Below are 21,276 nucleotides of genomic sequence, written 5' to 3'. Positions count from 1 at the left end.
CTTCAATCTATACTACAAGGCTACAGTAATCAAAGCAGCATGGTACTGGGACCAAAACAGACATATAGACCAATGGAACAGAACAGAGGCTTCAGAGGCAATACCATATGTCTACAACCATCTGATCTTTGACAATCCGGAGAAAAACAAGCAAGGGGGAAAGGATTCCCTGTTTAATAAATGGTGTTGGGAAAACTGGCTAGCCATGTGCAGAAAGCAGAAACTGGATCCTTTCCTGACACCTTACACTAAAATTAACTCCAGATGGATTAAAGACTTAAACATAAGACTTAACCCCATAAAAACTGTAGAAGAAAACCTAGGTAAAACCATTCAGGACAGAGGCATAGGCAAGGACTTCATGACTAAAACACCAAAAGCATTGGCAATAAAAGCCAAAATAGACACATCAGATCTAATTAAACTGCAGAGCTTCTGTACAGCAAAAGAAACAATCATTAGAGTGAACCTGCAATCAACAGAATGGGAAAAAATTTTTGTAATCTATCCATCTGACAAAGGGCTAATATCCAGAATTTACAAAGAACTAAAACAGATTTATAAGAAAAAACAAACAAACGAACCATTCCACAGTGGGCAAAGGAAATGAACAGGCACTTTTCAAAGGAAGACATTTATGAGGCCAACAAACATATGAAAAATGTTCATCATCACTGGTCATTAGAGAAACACAAATCAAAACCACATTGAGATACCATCTCATGCCAGTCAGAAAGGCAATCATTAAAAAATCTGGAGACAACAGATGCTGGAGAGGATGTGGAAAAAGAGGAATGCTTTTACACTGTTGGTGGGAGTGTAAATTAGTTCAGCCGTTATGGAAGACAGTGTGTTGATTCCTCAAGGACCTAGCAATAGAAATTCCATTTGACCCAGCAATCCCATTACTGGGTATCTATCCAAAGTATTATAAATTGTTCTATTATAAAGACACATGCATATGTGTGTTCATTGCAGCACTGCTTACAATAGCAAAGACCTGGAACCAACCCAAATGCCTGTTGGTGATAGACTGGACAAGGAAACTGTGGCACATATACTCCATGGAATACTATGCAGCCATAAAAATGATGAGTTCGTGTCCTTTGTAGGGACATGGATGAACCTGGAAACCATCATTCTCAGCAAACTGACACAAGAACAGAAAATCAAACACCACATGTTCTCACTCATAGATAGGTATTGAACAATGAGAACACATGGGCACATGGAGGGGAGCAGCACACACTGGGGTCTGTTGGGGGGAATAGGGGAGGGACAGCGGGAGGGTATGGAGGTGGGGGAAGGATAACATGGGGAGAAATGCCAGATTTAGGTGACAGGGGGATGGAGCCAGCAAACCATATTGCCCTGTAGGTACCTATGCAACAATCCTGCTTGTTCTGCCCATGTACCACAGAATCTAAAGTGCAATATATATATATGAAATACACATCACTATGTGTGCATGGGAATGTCATCTCATTTCAAGAAGACTAAAATATTCCAATGATGTGCTTTAGTGCCATTATTTCTTGAATTTCTTTTTTCTGTTCCTGTTTACATCCTCACCATCACTGATTCAGGTCCCCTTTACCTAGGTGAAAAAATAAATAAGATGGGAAGAGTAGCAAAACAGGTGACATAAACGTAAGATCTACTGAGGAACAGTGTTGGAAAAGTATCTTCCATACGTTTTCAAAATCTCCTCATTTTACAGAAAGGGAAACTGAGGCTATGAGTTGGAATATAACCCACCCAAGGTCACCAGTGAACTAATAGCAGAGATAGGATTTAAACTCCAAATTTCTAGGCATCTACTTCAGTACACCATACAGCTTGACTAATATCTCTTAGGATGTTTAGAAACTGCATCATGTGCTATTCTTTTTATAGGAAAAAAAAATTATACCGAAAGAACCCAGCACACCATAGAAGGATATCAACAATAGGTGTAGGTTACAATGAGCTAGGCACTCTCTCCTCATATTATCCCTCTGATCACTTTACTGGTCAGTGGCATCAATTCATCTGCTCATTCAGTTAGTTTTTATGGTAAGTAGGCATTTATTGAATACCAAATTAATAAAGGCCCTTTGCTGGGCATTGTTGCCTACAATTCAGTAATGAGTTGTAGCAAGGGCACACAGCAAGCTAGATGAGATATAACTAAGTATAAATACAATAAAAATGTATTCATTTTTATGGGTGCTGTAACAAATTACCAACACATTACTGACTTAAAATTATTCAATTTTATTATCTCCCAGTTCTGGGGTCAGAAGTTCAATATTAGTTTTATAGGGCTAAAAATCAAGATGTTGGCAGGACTGTTCCTTCTTGAGGCTCTTGGGGAGAATTCATTCCTTCCCTCTTCCAGCTTCTGGGGACAGTTTGCATTCTTTGGCTTCTGGCCTTATCAGTCCAGTCTTCAAGATCAGTATCTTTAAATTTCTCTCTGCACCATCTTCCCATCACCCTTTCTGCCATATGTATAGAATCTCCATCTCTCTCTTGTAAGGATACATCTGAATACCTTTAGGGCCCATTAATCCAGGATAATCTCCTCATCTAAAAATCCTAAATGCAATCACATCTGCAAAGTCCCTTTGCCATGTACAGTAATATATTCACATGTCCCAGGAATCAGGACACACACATCTTTGGGGAGATATTATTCAGTCTACTGCAAAAGGTATAAAAGCTTAAAAGGGAAAAGTGGAAGACACAGGTACAGATCTGGGAGGCAACTGGCTGAATGAGAGTGGGAACTGGAGCTAGGGTTTTTCTCTTAATAACACCAACTGGCCCATATGGAGTTCAGAAACAAGACCAAGATCTATTCAGTATTGTCCTCAACCGCTCATTAGTAATACTAGCCAATTATACTGTACATAGCTGGGGAAGTTGATACCCAGTGAACTGTCAAGTTTTAGTCAGGCTTCAGTGAAAGGTTTGAGGATACAGGTTGTATGCATTGCTTGACTTTTGATAGGAAAAATGTGTAGTGGAAATTTGATTGCCAAATGTTAGTCCACATTTTTATGGCTATCATGAGACAATGAGAAGTGGAAGATGCTAGGTGGGATGCTTCTTATTTGCTTTCTCTCCATTGATTGATAAGAGTTCCTTGAGAGTAAGTGTGGGCCTTTTCCATCTGTATGTCATGGGAACTAGCCAGGTTGTTTCCTAGCACAGGTGTCCAGTGAATATTTGTTTACCTCTTGAATGGCTTTCTTTTCCTGGGAAGCTTGTAACGCAAGGGTATTCCTTATGGTGATGACATTTTAGGAGGCAAGCAGCTAGATGAGGTAAATTCCCATGATCAAGGTTTCTGGGATTATGTTTCCACACAGGCAGAAGCTAGAAAGGTCTATCTTAGAAAGGTTTAATCCCCCTACATCCATTATTGTCCCTTTCCCCACTACAGAGGCTGTTAACCAGCACAGAGAGTATTATTATTGTTGTCGTCATTGTTATGATAAAGAGGGATAATTGTAGCAATCAAAATATGCATTCTTGTCTATATTGTCAACAGTGTCCCTATCTCTACATATAGTGCATAGGAAGAACTGGCCCTTGTTTTGAAAGTCTCTAATCTGAGCTCATCAGGATAGGCCTTGTGCAAAGTAAAGGAGCCTGCTTCTAAAGCAGGAGGCCAGGTCTTTTTCGTTGAGTCTGGTTAACCATTGGCGATCTGGTTCTGCCTGCAGCAAGGGTAATGGGTCAATGATTTTCACAGGGCATCTGGGACTATTTTTATTTCATTTGGGGAGGGAAAGTGAAACAAATATTTACACAGCCCTTGTTATGGGCCATACATATATCATCCCATTGAATCCTTTCTGAAATACTTTTCTTCTTGTGGCGATTTGACAGGAATACTGAGTCTCCAAGGTGACAAAGTGACCTGCTCAAGGTTTTCCTTCCAGTTTTGAGTTGGTTATGTCCTCTAAAGTCTCCTGTCAACTATTGCATACCCTGGAAGGATGACTAGGAGCAGAAGAAGGCAATGAGAGGTGGAAAAAGAGGAGGTGGAATGAGATGTGAGGGAAGCCCCAAGTCAGATTTCTGCATGAGGCTGACCAGGCTATCCTAGAAGCCAGGCGGTAGCCTAGCTGGCTTGTCAGTTGCAACTTTACAGAATAAACTTGTTCGGGTCCATTCATTTGTCAGGAATGGTTGCTTTTCCGTCTTCAGGTTGGATTTCGAGGGTCTTTTCAGGGGAGTGCTGCCTCTTACAACTGCCTCCATTGTACACTGATATTTTTAAAGAGTGCTGAAGTGATTTGTGTGGCTTTTTTTTTTCCTGGCATGTTTTACAAATTTATTAGCATAATGGCCAGGTTGATTAGCCTAATTTGTCTATTTCAAAACAGTTGTGTGTGTCCATTAAGCCTTCCTGGAAAATTCTCACGTCAGTCCTTTCCACTTCAGGAACAGGGGTCAAATGCAGGGTTTATCGCTCAGAAAGCATACCCTGAAGGAGGCAGAGGTTCTTGGTCCTAGTACACACCTCGCAAGAGAGGAGAGAAAGTACCATTCAAATTTCCCTGACCACCTCACCTCAGCTGGGTCTTTCCTCAAGGGTCCCAAGCTAGTTGCTTGGAAGCATTTGATTATCGTGCTAATTAAAAGGGCGGGGAGGGGTGGTTAAAAATTCACACTGTGGCCAGGCGCGGTGGCTCAGGCCTGTAATCCCAGCACTTTGGGAGGCCGAGGCGGGTGGATCACAAGGTCAAGAGATCGAGACCATCCTGGTCAACATGGTGAAACCCCGTCTCTACTAAAAATACAAAAATTAGCTGGGCATGGTGGCGCACGCCTGCAGTCCCTGCTACTCAGGAGGCTGAGGAAGGAGAATTGCCTGAATCCAGGAGGCAGAGGTTGCGGTGAGCTGAGATTGCGCCATTGCACTCCAGCCTGGGTAACAAGAGCGAAACTCTGTCTCAAAAAAAAAAAAAAAAAAAAAAAAAAAAAAAAAAAAAAAAATTCACACTGTGATTAACATATGAGGAATCTGCCCTCCTAGGGGTGTCGCAATCACCGGGAAACTGCTAGGAGTGGATTGAATGGATACAGGAAAAAGTTGCCGACGTTGGTCGCGCCTTCCCTTGCCACCCTGCCCTGCCTCCCAAGACTGGTGTGAGGCAGGGCCCGAAGCGAAGGTGTGGTACTCCGCGGGGCGCTCGGGTGTCCCGGCTTACGGCGATTTACTCCCAGGAGCTCAGCAATTAGGCTGATGAAATGTTTGGATAGCAAGTTGTAGCTTGGCGGACCAAGCCAGGATACTCTATCTGTGCAGGCAGCGCGGGGAGGCCTTTAGCTGGCGGCGGGATCGACCAGCCTTTGCAGTCCAGAGCCCTAGCTTGAGCGCCACCACCTCTACCCCTCGCGCGCCGCCCGCCCAGTCTCGAGGTTGTCCCAGTCCGCCTCTAGGAAGCGCGGGAGGGAGTAGGAGTCCGCCTTTGGCCAGCCTACTTCTGGCAAGCTGGAGTTTCAACCCGAGCTTAGGAATTGGGGCCCCTCCCACCTTCGTTTGCCTCATCGGCTCCGTCTTCCGCCAATTGTGACCCGCAGAACTCGCCGCCCCGACGGCCAGTTGCTGGCTAGAGGCAGCGACCAGGAGTGGCTTGGTTGAATTAGGATCTCCTCGGCCCCTAGCGCTAGGCCTCCTTTTTCCTGGAGCCATCCAATCCGCTTCTCGCAGTTTCCCATGCGCCTCCGCCAGCTCTCCCAGAGGTGCCCATGACCTGCTGAGGGAGGCGCCCCCACACCCCCCGTGAGGTGCGGCGGTGGGCCCGGGACGATTGAAGCCACTTAGCAGCTCTTTCGCTCGGGCTGGCTAGGCGGCGGGCAGCGGCGCTCCGCCGCAGTGGCGCACCCTCAGAAGCCGCCGCCCTACAAGCTGCCACCCGACAGCCTGCCCGCTAGCCAGGCAGCCCTTCAGTGGGTCGGTTCCACTCCCGGCTACGTGAGACTCAGGACCTCTAGCCGGCCTGCAGTCCGCAGCTCTGACCGCCCTGTGCCACAGCATGGCCCAGAGAGCGCAGAAGAGGTGCGGAACCACCCACTTGCTGGTCCAGTCGTCCGACGAAGCACTGCCACTCGCCACAGGAAAGGTAACTCCCGCTACCATCTCCCTGACGAAGCTGTGCCTGCGCTTCCAGGGGACGTCCCAATTTTGCCACTGGCTCTGGGAAAGGGTCAGAGACCTGGGCTAATCTGGGATCCTGACAGGGATGGCTGGAGCACGCCAGGGTACGGGGATGAAAGACGACGCCTGCTTGGCACTACCCATGGCCCGACAGCCGGTTTAAATGGGTCACGAAAACAGCTCACGGATTTAGGGATTTGAGGGGAAATTTTTGATGAGTTTTCCGTGGGGACGATGGTGAAATGAAGAGAGGAGACCGGATGAGGAGCCGAAGGCAGTGCGTGGGGAAGCTGCCATTGGCAGCACTGTTCTCTACACTGCGGGCCCCTACCTAGGGCGGCAGGACACTTCAACGCCACCCTGAGGTGCTCCTTTCCTCCAAGTGCGACATAGGGGCTGAAGGACACAGGATAAATGCCCTTCTGTTGGCTCAACTCTCGAGTTAGAGAGTGGTAGCCTCCAGTGACAAATACCACGATTTTGTGGAAAGTAAGGCCAAGTTCAAACTGTCTGTATGCAGGAAGATGAAATTTGAATGGGTGGAGAGCAGGGTCAGAGAGTGAATGGGGCGCGGGGGGGGGGGGTGCTGTCTTCAAACATCTGCAAAGCGCTCAAGTAGAAAATGATCAGGTTTGTTCTGTGTAGCCCCAGAAAGGAGCACCAGGATGGGTTGGAAATCAGGGTGGAAGTCAACAAGAGGAAGAATTAAGCTTACTACAAGGAAGCACTTTCGAATATTAGAGAGGAGTGCTTTTACTTTGTATTAGGTACTTTACAGAGTACTTTGCATAAACTATTTCACTTAACACTTACATGATTTTGATCTGTTCAGTGACAAAATGGTCAGGGAAGTAGTGGGATGTGGGTCACTAGAGGCCCTTAAGCAGAAAAGAGGTTTAAGACCCATCTAACTGCTGTATTGTAGGGAATATTCAGACCTCATATGGGGATTTGTACTATGTGACTAATAGGCCTTTCCAAATCCTGAGAATTTGGAATTCTAAATTAAGGGACCAAGGGTGTATTTTTATTTTTTTAAGAGCAGAAATAATCTGAGACCCTGGAGGATCTCTGGTCCACACTCCTCAAGTACTTATTCTGTGATTCCTTTTACGTGTGTTGAAGGCTGAGGCTTGGAAAGAAATTGTCACATTTAGGCAGCTTACAAAAGCACCCTCCCTATGGGTGACTACCAGCTTGGCTGAAATGCACATTTAACTCCACAATAATTGTTCAGCTGGGCACAAGAGAGTTGATTGGTTCAATCTGGGTAGCTGGAGGTACCTTCTTTTGACAAGGAAAGGACCTTCGGGGGATGGTGAGAGCAGCCTGGTAGTCAAGGACAGGATGTTTGAAATAGAGAAAAATATGTCCCTTGCCTTGTTAAAGGAGACACTGTGCTCATTTAGGCTGAAGCTCTTCCTGATCCTTGGTTATGATGAGGTTAATGACAACTTATTGTTGATTTGATGGAGTTAAAAGAGGCTGGGACCAAAGAATTGACAGGTTCTGTCACCCACTAGCATTGTGACTTCAGGGAAGTGCTATCACCTCTCTGACCCTCAAGTTCTCCATCTATAATGCCAGGGGGTTGGACTTTAATGGAGTATGTCAAAAGATCCCTTTCAACCTGCAAAAGTAAAAATTAAAACAAGCTAAGTTTTGATGTCTTGCATACTCATATTTGGAGGGGTTGTAGAATCAGAGCTCCATAATGTTATGAAGATGGGCCCCTGCAGGAGAACTGAAATGCCAACCCCTTTTTTATTTGGCTAAAATGTGACTCTAATGTCCATTATTTGAGATAAACTTTAAATGGCTGCAGTGTTTCCACACTGCCAAGGTCCCAAAGGATAAAATCTCAGGGACCACTTTGCTGTCATTTGGATTTTACTTTAGCAGTTACATTGGCTTTCTGGTTACTGCCAAGGGAATTGCCTTGACCTGTTGTGAAGAACTACAGGGTATCTGCTGGTGTGGTGCATTTTGCTGAACAGCTGGAGAGAAGAGCAGAGAGGACTGTGTAAAATAAGCTCCTGCCCAGAGAAGATTTTATGTGTGTTGGGGGAAAAGTGGATATAATGACCATATTCCAAGGCAGAAAGACAAAAGTGCTTATGAGGTTCAGAAAAGGCAAAAGCCATGTGGAACAGTAAAACATATTCTGGATTAGAAGTTTGGGAGCCAAGGGTTCTACTTTCAGATGGTCATCTAGGAATGCTCAGCCTGAGCCTGAAACTTTAAGGCCTCCTAATATAAAATGAGTATTTCTGGTTTGAATGAATACTTAAGAGACATTTGTGGTGGGCCTTAAAGGTCTGTAGGACAGGTTTACACTAACATTGTTGGATAGCAGAGGCTGGAGCAGAGCTTTCCTGGGCAAATGAGTAACATATGTGCCTTTGTGGAGGCAAGGAGATGCTGGATATGCAGGGGACAACTAATGGCTAGTGTGCCTGCTAATCCAGAAAGGGGAAATAGAGGTTAAGATTGCAAAGGGAGATCTTGAACACCAGGCCCAGGCATTCTGGACTTGCTCCTCAAAAGGGAATAGCAACCATGTCTAGTTTGTGAGCCAGGGAGTGCTGATGAGCAAATAGCCATAACATGGAGTAGAGCCTCCTATAATGAATGATGCCTTACCCAATTTCCATTCTCCTCAGGCATTCAAGGAATGGCAGTCATTGCCTCTTGGAAAACTGATGGTTGATGGACAGAGGGTATAGTGAGAGATGCAGGGAAGGCAAGGGAAGAGAAAGCCTTCTTTTGGATCATGTGGCTTCATGATGAACCCCATTCAGACCAAGAGTTTGAGACTACCACAGGGACCAAGAGTAGATCTAGATTTCTTAGGTGGAGCTGGTGATATTGGAGAATCCCAGCCAATCCTACTTCAGAGATGGAAAGAACTTTGACCTGGGAGTCAGGAAACTGGTTCTCAGGTCCCCTTCCCTCTCGGAGCCTCAGTTTCTGTCTACCTGTATGGGATTGGGAGAAATTGACTTGGATGATTTATCAGGCTTTTTATAGCTCTAAAGATATTGGAAACCATTATACAATTTGGATCCTCCATGTATTATCTATTTTGGATCAAGAGGCTTTGTCCAGAATTAAACTAATAAGGCTGGGAACTGTTTTGAACTCAGGGCTTAAGAAAACACTGTTGTACTGGAAGGTGGGAGTAGGTGGAGGGAGGACAGGACCAGAGGTAGTGCATACAGTTCTCCCTGATTTGTAGTTTCCGGAACAGTAGCCTTGTGTTGCTAGGTGTTGTTGCCTTTGGAAAATGATTTCCCTCCCTCCCAGGGTGAATAATTTCTTTGGTAGAGAAAGATCAGCAGGAGTGTCAATGTACTGAATTATTTGGGTGAATAATTTCTTTGGTAGAGAAAGATCAGCAGGAGTGTCAATGTACTGAATTATTTGGATATTTTCTTTGTCCAACCTCCTTTTTCCTCTCTCCTTTACTTTTGTCCCCCACCAACATTTCTCTCTCAGATTTCCAGTGAACACTGCTCCACTCAGAACACGTAGCGCATGGAGGCTTTTCTTCTCTTTCTACCTGGAAAGGGTAGCTCCTGGGCTCTTTCCCTTGTGTCTATCAAGTGAACTCCAAAGCCACTTTCATCTTCCCTTTCTAGCACAGAATGTACACCATTTCATCCCGAGTTTACTTAGCTGTGAATCTTTATAATCAACAGTAATAATGTCTTTTATTATTGCTTATTATGTTTTTGAAAATAAGAAATACACATCAAAAACCAAGATGAATAAATGGATAAACTGATGAATAAATAAATAAATGATTATAAATGATAAAAGAAATAATCAAAGAATGAGAAATAGAAAATAAAAACATAGAGAAAAATAAGTAATATACAATCGTGTGGTAAATTATCCAAACTATACAGAAGTATAATAAAATAAAAAGGAAAAGTTCCTTTCATTCTTGTTCTTATTCCAAATTTCCCTCCCCAGAGACAACTATATTTCATAGTTTTCTGTATATTCTTCTGGTCCTTTTTCTTTGTGTGTCCAGAAATACATACATACATATACACCTGATAGTTTTATTTTTAAATTTAATGGATTCCACTTATACATTTGATTTTGCATTTGCATTTTTTAACTTCACAATATATTTTGGAAATCTCTTCATGTTGGCATACAGATCTACCTCATTTTTAAAAACAACTGCATAATGCATTTAAACTTTCCTTCTTGATGAGCATTTAGGTGGCTGATGGGTACCTCTTTGGCTATTATCTATGAGCATGTGAGTACGTACATATTTCTGTAGAGTAGATTCCTATAAATGAAATAATTGTGCCAAAGGGGTTATGCTTTAAAATTCCAGTCCCCCGACATTTTATTACAGACATTTACAAACATACAGAAAAGTCTAAAGAATTGTATAGTGAACTTTCATATATGTACTACCTAGATTCCACTATTAATACTGAACTTTCTTTGCTTTATCACATATCCATCTATCCATGCCTTTATATATTCATCAAGCCATCTTTTAACTGTGTACATATTATGAATGAAACGTGGCATTTGTAGTCATTTGAATTTTCTTTACTACTATGGAGGTTGAATAAGGAAAATATGCTTATTGGCCATTTATATTTCTTTTTTGGCTGAAAATTCTCTCTTCATATTCTATGTCTATTTGTCTAGCTTGTTTGTGTTTTGCCTATAGATCTGTGGAAGCTCTTTCATTTGTAGTAGGTGATGGCAATATTGCAGAAAATATGTTTTCCAAAACACTATTATTGCTTATTGAAACCTCTGAAAATCACTCCTTTTCTACACTCTTCACATCTTCTACTTCTTGGTCCCAGTATTCCTCACCTGGACAAGTACCACAGTGATCTTTTAAAAACAAATCAGATGTTGACACTCCGCCACTTAAAGCCTTTCAATGGCCCTGCATTGCATACAGCAGGGGTCCCCAACCCCTGGACCATGGAGCAGTACACATTTGTGGCCTGTTAGGTCCCAGAGAGGTGAGGAGCCAGCAAGCTTCATCTGTATTTACCGCCCTTCCTGTCACCTGCATTACCATCTGAGCTCCAATCCTGTCAGATCAGCAGTAGCATTAGATTCTCATAGGACTACAAACCCTCTTGTGAACTGTACATGCAAAGGATCTAGGTTGTGCGCTCCTTATAAGAATCTAATGCCTGATGATCTGTAACTGTCTCTCTCTATTTTTTTTTTTTTTTTCATTTGAGATAGCATTTCACTCTGCCACTCAGGCTGGAGTACAGTGGAGTGATCATGGTTCACTGCAGCCTTGAACTCCTGGGCTCAAGCAATCCTCCCACCTCAGCCTCTCGAGTGGCTTTGACTACAGACAAGTGCCACTACACCCAGCTAATTATTGTTTTTTTGTTTGTTTGTTTGTTTTGTGTTTTTTTTGGTAGAGTTTGGGATCTCACTATGTTGCCTAGGCTGGTCTCCAACTCCTGGGTTCAGGTGATCTTCCTGCTCAGCCTCCCAGAGTGTTGGGATTACACGTGTAAGCCACCACACCCAACCTCTACTTCCTTCTTAAACTTATTACTAGTTTAGGGATCTCTCTCACCTCCTAAGCCTAGGAAAGGAAAGGGCCCCATGGTCTTGGGGAAGGGCTGTATGGTGACCATCTAGTTACAGGAAAACAAGCTCAGGTTTCCTACTGATTCTACATTATAGGGAGTTGTATAATTATTTCATTATATATTACAATGTAATAATAATAGAAATGAAGTGCACAATAAATGTAATGTGCTTGTATCATCCTGAAACTATCTCCATCCCCCCATCTGTGGAAAAACTGTCTTCCACAAAACTAGTTCTGGTGCCAAAAAGGGTGGGGACTGCTGACTTATAGAATGTAGTCCAAATCCTCTAGCCCTAACATTAACTCTGTCTGGCATAAATCTGCCTTTTTATTTTTACTCTTTCTACTCTGGTTTAAACTTCTGGGTACCAGCCAAATTTAACAACTTGATTTTCTTCACATGCATGCCACATTTTTCCACCTCTATGCTTTTACTCAGACCTTCCACCTAAAATATTCTTCCCTCCCCCCATTAGCACATGACCAAATTTTGTTCATCCATTAACGCTCAGAGCAAATGCCACCTCCTTTACACGCTCTTCTCAGAGTCTTCTTCAAAAGAAGCATACTTCAGAGGAAATTACATTCCTCTAAAACTTTAGTGTACCCCCATTTCCATCCTCCCTATTCCTCCTTTCTCTCTCTGTCACCCCTTCTCCCTCTCTCAGTCATGCACACATGTGAGCCAGTTACCGGCATCTACTTAGTTATTTGCATATGTTTATTATGTCTTTCTGTTTTCTATCTAAGGACCTTAAACATTAAATGCTCAGAAAATAAATAAATCAATGAATTCAGCCTGAAAATAAGCAGGGACCCATACACCGAAATAATGGAAATTTTCCTATCTGATTCGAGATCCTTTGTTTATCTGAGGATTTCTGAGGTGGAGTGCAATAGATGTGGGAGAAGGGTGGAGCAACCTGTGGTGTTTAGTGCTGACAGAACTGCTTTCTCTGCTACAGGTAATATGAGGAGCATACCTTAGTGACAGAGAAAAAGTGGGGGGCTATGGAAGGGACCCACAAAATTATTGTTGAGCTGTTGATGCATTGGGTGCTGCTGATATGCTACAGTAATTCCAAGTCTAATGCGGGTGAAGCCACCTTGTTTTGTCTTGGATAAGCTGCTTCTCTTCTCAGAACTTCAGGTTTTCATTGATCAAATAATGGGAAAATTATATTGATATTGCCACAGGAAGGAGGAATTTAAATGATATGTGGGAACATGCAGTTTAAAAAGAACTAAAACACTATATAAGCACGAAGTAGTTCTGGCAATAATAATGCTTTATTTGTGTGGTGAATGACTCAAGAGACTTGAATTCCAGACCAGCCTTTCTCTAGCTTCATATATGGCTTTGGGCAATTACCTTTCTCCCTCTGTTCCTTTTTTCACTCCGCACAGGATCTCACTCTGTTGCCCAGCCTGGAGTGCAGTGGATTATGCTTCACTGTAGGCTTAACCTTCTGGGCTCAGGTGATCCTCCCATCTCCACCTCCCAAGTAGCTGGGACTACAGGCACATGCCACCATGCCCAGCTAATTTCTGTACTTTTTGTAGAGAGGGGGTTTTGCCATGTTGCCCTGGCTGGTCTCAAACTCCTGGACTCAAGTGATCCCCCCACCTCGGCCTTCAATGTGTTGGGATTACAAGCGTGAGCCACTACTCCCAGCCTTGGCTTGCCATTTGTAACATTTGCTTGGACTAGACCTGTAATTTTTAACAAAAACTTATTCCATGGAAAACCAATATGCTCCAGGTATAACTCCTTGGGCTCTGAGATTATCTTCTGCACTGGGGACCAAAAGATGGTGTAGAGTAAGCTGAATGATCTCCATCGGTCCTTCTAGTTCTGACACTCCTATGAGTCTGTCCCCCCAGGTAGCTATACCACCACCACCTTTATCTAGGTTAAAGGCAGGCGAGAAGCACAAAACGTGACGCTTCTTTCTTTCCCATCTAATCTTAGGCCCTTAGTCACACTTCTTTCCCAGCATCTATGACCTCCCCATTTTTCAGCCAGAGACTGTGGACTGCCTCCCAGGATCAGCTGTTATTTTTGAAGCTTGTTCTCAGACACCAGTGCCATTGTTAATGCCCACAACCCAACCTCGTTTTCTGTGCAATTCCAGTTGACAGCTGCGAGCACAGGAGCCAATGGTTGAGGGGAAGAAGGGTGCAGCCTGGGTTCTCACAGTTCTTTATGGCAGTCCCCTGGGCTACAGCTTTCTTAGTTGCGAGAGGAAAGAACAGCATCAATGGCACAAGTAGCCCACACGGGTTTGCTCTGCATTCCCGAGTTTTAATCTCAGGGCCTACAACCAAACTTCACATCTAAAGTCACTCATGGCTTTTTGAACTTATGAGCAGATGGTTCCAGTCCCTGCCTATTACCCAAAGCCAAACTCTCAGTCTAGCCTTCAAGGCATCCTTCTAAATTAACCAGTCTTCATTTCCTCTTTCATTTATTAGGGCAGCTGAGTCCCAGAAAACCTAATTGAAGACCACGCTTAAGTAAAATATGGCTGAGCTCCAGAAAATCTTATTGAGGACCACATGCAAATAGAGCCACACAATTTCATTCATTTTAGAAATAAATTTTCTGGTTTAAAAAAGCAGGGTGGGTGGGAAAGTGTTAACAGATTGCAATTCTCCCTAATTGTCCTTCAGTGTATATAGTGACAAGTTAAGGGAGGAGGAGAGAAACAGGAAAGGAAAGGGAGAAGGAGAGAGATGGGATAAAAAGGGGTGAGATAAAAATCAGTGAATGACATAGGCACTACAAAGGGAAAGAAGTCCCCTATATGAAGTTCTTAAATTGGTCTTTATCCTTGAGTTTTCAGAGATCCCCTGAAAATGAGAGAGTTTTGAAATCAGGAAATATGAATCCTCCTCCAACTTGGTTCTTCCTTTTCATTGTTGTTTTGACTATTTGGGGTCCCTCGAGGTTACATATGAATTTTAGGACAGATTTTTTTCTATGTCTACAAAAAAAAAAACATGCTCTTGAGATTTTGATAGGGGTACATTCATTCTGTATATCGCATTGGGTAGTATTGCCACCTTAACAATATGAAGTCTTCCAATCTGTGAATAAATAAATTTATGTCTTATTTACTTCTTTTTCTGCAATGTCTTGTGGTTTCAGTGTACAAATCTTTCAACTCTTTAAGTTTATTTCTGTGTATTTTATTCTTTTTGATGCAATTGTAAATAGAATTGTTTTCTTAGTTTCCTTTTCAAAAGGTTCATTGTTAGTGTAAAGAAATACAACTGATTTTTGTGTGTTGATCTTGTATTTTGCAGTTCTGCTTAATTTGTTAATAACCCTAAAAGTTCTTTTTTGAAGTCTTTAGGATTTTATACATATAAGATCATTTCATCCATCAACAAAATAATTGTATTGCTTTCTTTCAAATTTGTATGCAGAGATAATTTTCCTTTTTTTTTTCTAATTCTCCAATATATTTCTTTTTCTTGCCTAATTTCCCTCGTTAGAACTTTCAATACTATGTTGAATAGAAATGTTGATAGTTATTGTTGTTTTATTCCTCATCTTAGAAAAAGCATTTTCAGTCTTTTAACATAATGTATGCTATTAGCTGTGGGTTACTCATATATGACCTTTATCGTATTGAGAAAGTTTCTTTCTATTCCTAGTGTATTGAGTGTTTTTATCATGAAAAGGTGTTAAATTTTTTCAGATTTGGAGGTGGGTATCAATTGAGGTGACCATGTATTCCCTTCATTCTATTAATGGGGTATATTACATTGATTTATTTTCATATGTTGGCACATTATTACATTTCTGGAATAAATTCCACTTGGTTATAGAGTATAATGCTTTTAATGTGCTTTTGAATTCAATTTTCTGATGTTTTATTGAGGATTTTTGTATCACTATTAATGAGGGATGTTGTGGTTTTCTTTTCTTGTAGTGTCTTTGTTTGCCTTTGGAATCAGGGCAATGTTGGACTCAAAACAAGTTAGGAAGTGGTTCCTCCTCTTCAACATTTTTGGAAAAGTATGAAAAGGATCAGTGTTATTCTTTAAACATTTGCTAAAATTCACCGGTGAAGCCATTTGGCCACGTGTTTTGGGATGTGGGAGGAGGGTTTCGATTATTGACTCAATCTCCTTACTTGTTATTGATCTATTGAGATTTTCTATTTCTTCATGAGTCAGTTTAGATTTCTGATTTTTGTAACTGAAATCTTCTTGCCATTTTTCTTAGTCAATCTACCTAAAAGGTTTGTCAATTTTGTTGACCTTTTCAAAGAGCTGACTTAGGGTTTCACTGACTTTTTTCTACTTCTCTGTTCTATATTTTACTTATCTCTGCTCTAATTTCAATTATTCATTCATATTGCTAGCTTTGGATTTATTTTGCTATTCTTTTCCTAATTTCTTAAGGTGTAAAGTTAGATTCTTGATTTTAGATCTTACTTTTTAAATTTTGTGCCTTTACAGCTATAAATTTCCTTCTTAGTGCTGCATTCACTGTATCCCATGAGTTTTTGTATGTTTTTTTTACATTTTAATTTGTAAAGATATTTTCTAATTTGCATTGTGAGATTTTTGACCTTTAAGTTCTTTAAGAGTGTGTTGTTTAATTTACATATATTTGTGAATTTTTAGTTTTCCTTTTCTTATTGCATTCTAGTTTAATTCTATTGTGAGCAGAGAAGATATTTTGTATGATTTCAAATTTTATAAAATTTTTAAATACCTCTTTTATGGCTGAACATATTATCTATTCTGGAAAACATTCTATGTGCCTTTGAGGGAAACATGTATTCTGCCATCATTGGATCAATGTTTCCTTATGTCTATATATGTAATTAATTGATAGTGTTGTCCAAGTCATCTGTTCCATTATTATTCTTATGTCTTGTTCTATCCATTTTTGAAAGTGAGATGTTGAAGTCTACAACTGTTATTATAGGGCTGTTATTTATTCCTTCAGTTTTGTTAATGATTTCTTCATATATTTTGAAGCTATTACGTTTAGTACATATATGATCATAATTTTTATATCTTCCTGTGGAAACTGACATTTTTATTAATGCACGATGTTATTTGTCTCTTGTAACAATTTTTAGGTAAACTGTCTATTATCTTTGGATGCAAAACAAAATACTGCAGACTGGGAGGCTGAAACAAAAGAAATTTATTTTCTCAGAGTTTTGGAAGCTAGAAGCCCAAGAGCAATGTTATGTCAGAGTTGGTTACTGCCGAGGTCTCTCTTCCTGGATTGTAGACATTCACCTTGCTGTGTTCTCATATCTGCCTTCTTACTATGTCTGCTCTCTCACCGTATCCTCTGTGTACATGTAGTCAGAGAGAGGTATCTGGTGTCTTCTTTTGTTATGAAGACTATTAGAATAAGGCCTTACACTTATAACCTCATTTAACCTTTATTAACTCCTTATAGGCCCTGTCTCCAAATACAGTCATACTGGGGGCCAGGGCTTTAAAATATAAAGTTTAGGGAAAACAGTTTTGACCATAAAAAGTCCAGTTTGTCTGATATGAGTACAGTCACCCTAGCTCTCTTTTGGTTATTACTTGTGTAGAATGACTTTTTCCATTCTTTCAATTTCAATCTCAATGTTTCTTTATCCCTAAAGTGAGTCTTTTAAGCAACATACAGTTGTACCATGTTTTATTTTTTTCAAAATTTATTCTGCAAATGTCTGCCTTTTGAATGAAGTGTTTAATCCATATGCATTTAAAATAATTAGTGATGAGGAAGGACTTACTTGAGCCATTTTGCTATTAGTTTTCCGTATGTCTTATACAATTTTCAGTGATTAAATTTATAATTTTATTTTTTGCAACATGATTATGTTTTACATTTATATTCTTTTTTTTCCCATTCATCCCCATCTCTCCTTCCTGGCCTCTAGTAACTGCCATTCTACTCTGTATATGGTTCACTTTTTTAGCACCCACATATGAGTGAGAACATGCAATATTTGTCTATCTGTGTCTGGATTATTTTGCTTAATATAACGGCCTCTAGCTCCATCCATGTTGCTGCAAATGACAAGATTTCATTCCTTTCTTATGGCTGAATAATATACTATTGTGTATATTTACCATGCTTTTTTCTATCTATTCTTCTTTGATGGGAACTTAGCTTGATTCCGTATTTCGACTCTTGTTGATAGTGCTACAATAAAAATGAGAGTGCGTATATTCCTTCGACATGTTAATTTACTTTTTTTGGGATATATACCCTGTAGTGTAATTGCAGGATCATATAATAGTTCTATTTTTAGTTTGTTGAGGAATCTCCATAGAGTTCTTTGTAGTGACTGTACTAATTTACATTCCCACCAATAGTATATGAGCGTTCTTCTTTCTTTTCTTTCTTCTTTTAAAATTTAAACTCAAATAACTTTTTAAAATTCCAATAATTTAGCGTGTAAACAAAATTTAAATGGACTAAATGATTCTTTAAGAATTAAAGATATAAAAACATCTAATCCAATTATTTTTACAAGAGATGAATTACAAAAGTTAAGAGCTGGACACAGTGGCAAATGCCTGCAGTCCCACTACTAAGGGGCTGAGGCGGGAGGATCTCTCTTTATTTTTGGACAGAATCTTGCTCTTTCGCCAGGCTGGAGTGCAGTGGCATGATCTTGGCTCACTGCAACATCCATCTCCTGGATTCAAAGCGATTCCCCTGCCTCAGCCTCCTGAGTAGCTGGGATTACAGGTGTGCGCCACCATGCTCAACTAATTTTTTTTGTATTTTAGTAAAGATGGGTTTTCACTATGGCCAGGATAGTCTTGATCTCCTAACCTCATGATCCCCCGCCTCAGCCTCCCAAAGTGCTGGGATTAGAGGCGTGAGCCACCGTGCCCGGCTGCGATGTCTTTTTTTAATTTATGTTTTCAATAGGTTTTTGGGGGACAGGTGGTGTTTGGCTACATAAATAATTTCTTTAGCAATGATTTCTGAGATTTTGGTGCACCCATCACCTGTGCAGTGTACATTGTACTCAATGTGTAGTCTTTTATCCGTTACACCCCTTCCACCCTTTACTCTGAGTCTCCAAAGCCTATGGTATCATTTTTATGCCTTTGCATCCTCATAGCTTAGCTCTCACTTATGAGTAAGAACATATGATGTTTTGTTTACCATTTCCGAGTTACTTCACATAGAATAACGGTCTCAAATTCCATCCAAGTTGCTGTGAATGCTATTATTACATTCTTTTTTATGGTTGACTAGTATTCCATGGTATGTGTGTGTGTGTATATATATATATATAAACTATTTCTTTATCCACTCATTGAATGATGGGCATTTGGGCTGGTTCTATATTCTTGCAATTGCAAATTGTGCTGCTATAAACATGCATGTGCAAGTATCTTTCTCATATAATGACTTATTTTTCTCTGGGTAGATATCCAGTAGTGGGATTGCTGGGTCAAATGGTAGTTCTATGTTTAGTTACTTAAGGAATCTCCACATTGTTTTTCATAGTGGTTGTTCTACTTTACACTCCCACCAGAAGAGTAAGTATTGCCTTTTTGCCACATCCCTGCCAATATCTATTATTTTTTGATTTTTTGATTATGGTCATTCTTGCAGGAGTAAGGTGGTATTGCACTATGGTTTCGATTTGCATTTCCTTGATCATTAGTGATGCTGAGCATGTTTTCTTACGTTTGCTGGCCATTTGTGTATCTTCCTTTAAGAATTGTTTATTCATGTACTTATCTCACTTTTTGATGGAATTGTTTGTTTTTTTCCTTGCTGATTTGTTTGAGTTCCTTGTAGATTCTGGATATTAGTCCTTTGTCAGATGTATAGATTGTGAACACTTTCTCCCACTCTGTGGATTGCCTATTCACTCTAATTGTTTCTTTTGTTATGCAGAAGCTTTTTAGTTTAATTAAGTCCCATTCATTTATCTTTGTTTTTGCTGCATTTGCCTTGGGTTCTTGGTCACGAATTCTTTGCCTGAGCCAATGCCTAGAAGAGTTTTTCCAATGTTATCTTCTATAATTTTTATGGTTTAAGGTATTAGACTTAAGTTCTTGATTCATCCTGAGTTGTTGTTTGTATAAAGTGAGAGATGACGATCCAGTTTCATTCTTCTACATGTGGCTTGCCAACTATCCCAGCACCATTTATTGAATAAGAGTTTCCCTTCCCCAGTTTATGTTTTAATTTGCTTTGTCAAAGATCAATTGGCTGTTAGTATTTGGCTTTATTTCTGGGTTCTCCATTCTGTTTCATTGGTCTATGTTCCTATTTTTATACCAGTACCATGCTGTTTTGGTAACTATGGACGTATAGTATAATTTGAAGTCAGATAATATGATGCTTCCAGATTTGTTCTTTTTGCTTAGCCTTGCTTTGTTTTATAGATCCTGTGAGGTTTATGCTTTATGGAGGTTCTATTTTGGTGTATTTTGGGGGATTTGCTTCAAGATTCAGAGCTCCTTTTAGTGGTTCTCTCAGCATTTGTCTGAAAATGACCATATCTTTTTTTCATTTATGAAGCTTAGTTTCACTAGGTACAAAATTCTTAGATGATAATTGTTTTGTTTAAGGAGTCTAAGGATAGGGCCTCAATCCCTTCTAACTTGTAGGGTTTCTGCAGAGAAATCTGTCATTAATCTGATAGATTTTTCTTTATAGGTTGCCTTGAGCTTTCATCTCACAGCTCTTAAGATTCTTTCCATCCTCTTCACTTCAGATAACCTGATGAGTATATACCTAGGCAATCATCTTTTTGTGATGAATTTCTCAGGTGTTTTTTGAGCTTCTTGTATTTGTATTTCTAGATCTCTAGCAAGGCTAGGAAAGTTTTCCTGGATTATTTCCTCAAATATGTTTTCTAAACTTTTAGATTTCTCTTATTCCTCAGGAACACCAATTATTCTTATGTTTGGTGGTTTAACATAATCCCAAATTTGTTTGATTTTTGTTTTTGTTGGATTGGATTAATTTGAAAACCTTGTCTTCAAGCTCTAAAGTTCTTTCTTCTGCTTGTTCAGTTCTATTGCTGAGACTTTTCAGTGCATTTTGCATTCTCTAAGTGTGTCCTTGATTTCTATATGTTGTGAACGCTTTTTATTTGTGAGGTCTATTTCACTGACTATTCTCCCATTTGTATCTTGTATCTTTTTTTATTTCATTAAGTTGGACTTTGTCTTTCTCTGGTGCCTCATTGATTAGCTTAATAACTGACCTTTTGAATTCTTTTTCTGGCAATTCAGAAATTTCTTCTTGGTTTGAATCCATTTCTAGTGAACTAGTGTGATCTTTAGGGGACAGTAAGTAACCTTGCTTTGTCATATTACCAGAATTGTTTTTCTGGTTGCTTGTCATTTGGGTAGACTATGTCAGAGGGAAGATCTGGGGCTCAAGGGTTGCTGTTTAGATTCTTTGTTCCACAGGGTGCTGAGGGTTCTTCTTTCTCCATATCCTCACCAGCATTTGCTATTGCCTGTTTTTTTTTTTTTTTTTTTTTTTTTT

General features: G+C 40.4%; 1 protein-coding gene across 1 annotated transcript in view; it reads left to right on the top strand.

Moving 5' to 3' along the window:
- The first annotated feature begins 5,485 nt into the window (after positions 1-5,485).
- The window catches only part of LOC116535008, a 103,401-nt gene continuing 87,610 nt past the window's right edge, over positions 5,486-21,276 (top strand). The window contains exon 1 of the mRNA XM_032255769.1: positions 5,486-6,122. Within this exon, the coding sequence (XP_032111660.1) occupies positions 6,036-6,122 (87 nt within the window). The 5' untranslated portion in view covers positions 5,486-6,035. The remainder of the gene's footprint in view (positions 6,123-21,276) is intronic.

Source organism: Sapajus apella, unplaced genomic scaffold (genome assembly GCF_009761245.1).
Source record: "Sapajus apella isolate SASKATOON/1434 unplaced genomic scaffold, GSC_monkey_1.0 scaffold91, whole genome shotgun sequence".
Classification (NCBI taxonomy): Eukaryota; Metazoa; Chordata; class Mammalia; order Primates; family Cebidae; genus Sapajus; species Sapajus apella.
The sequence above is the reverse complement of the archived record's forward strand: the minus strand, read 5'-3'. Positions and strand labels throughout refer to the sequence as shown.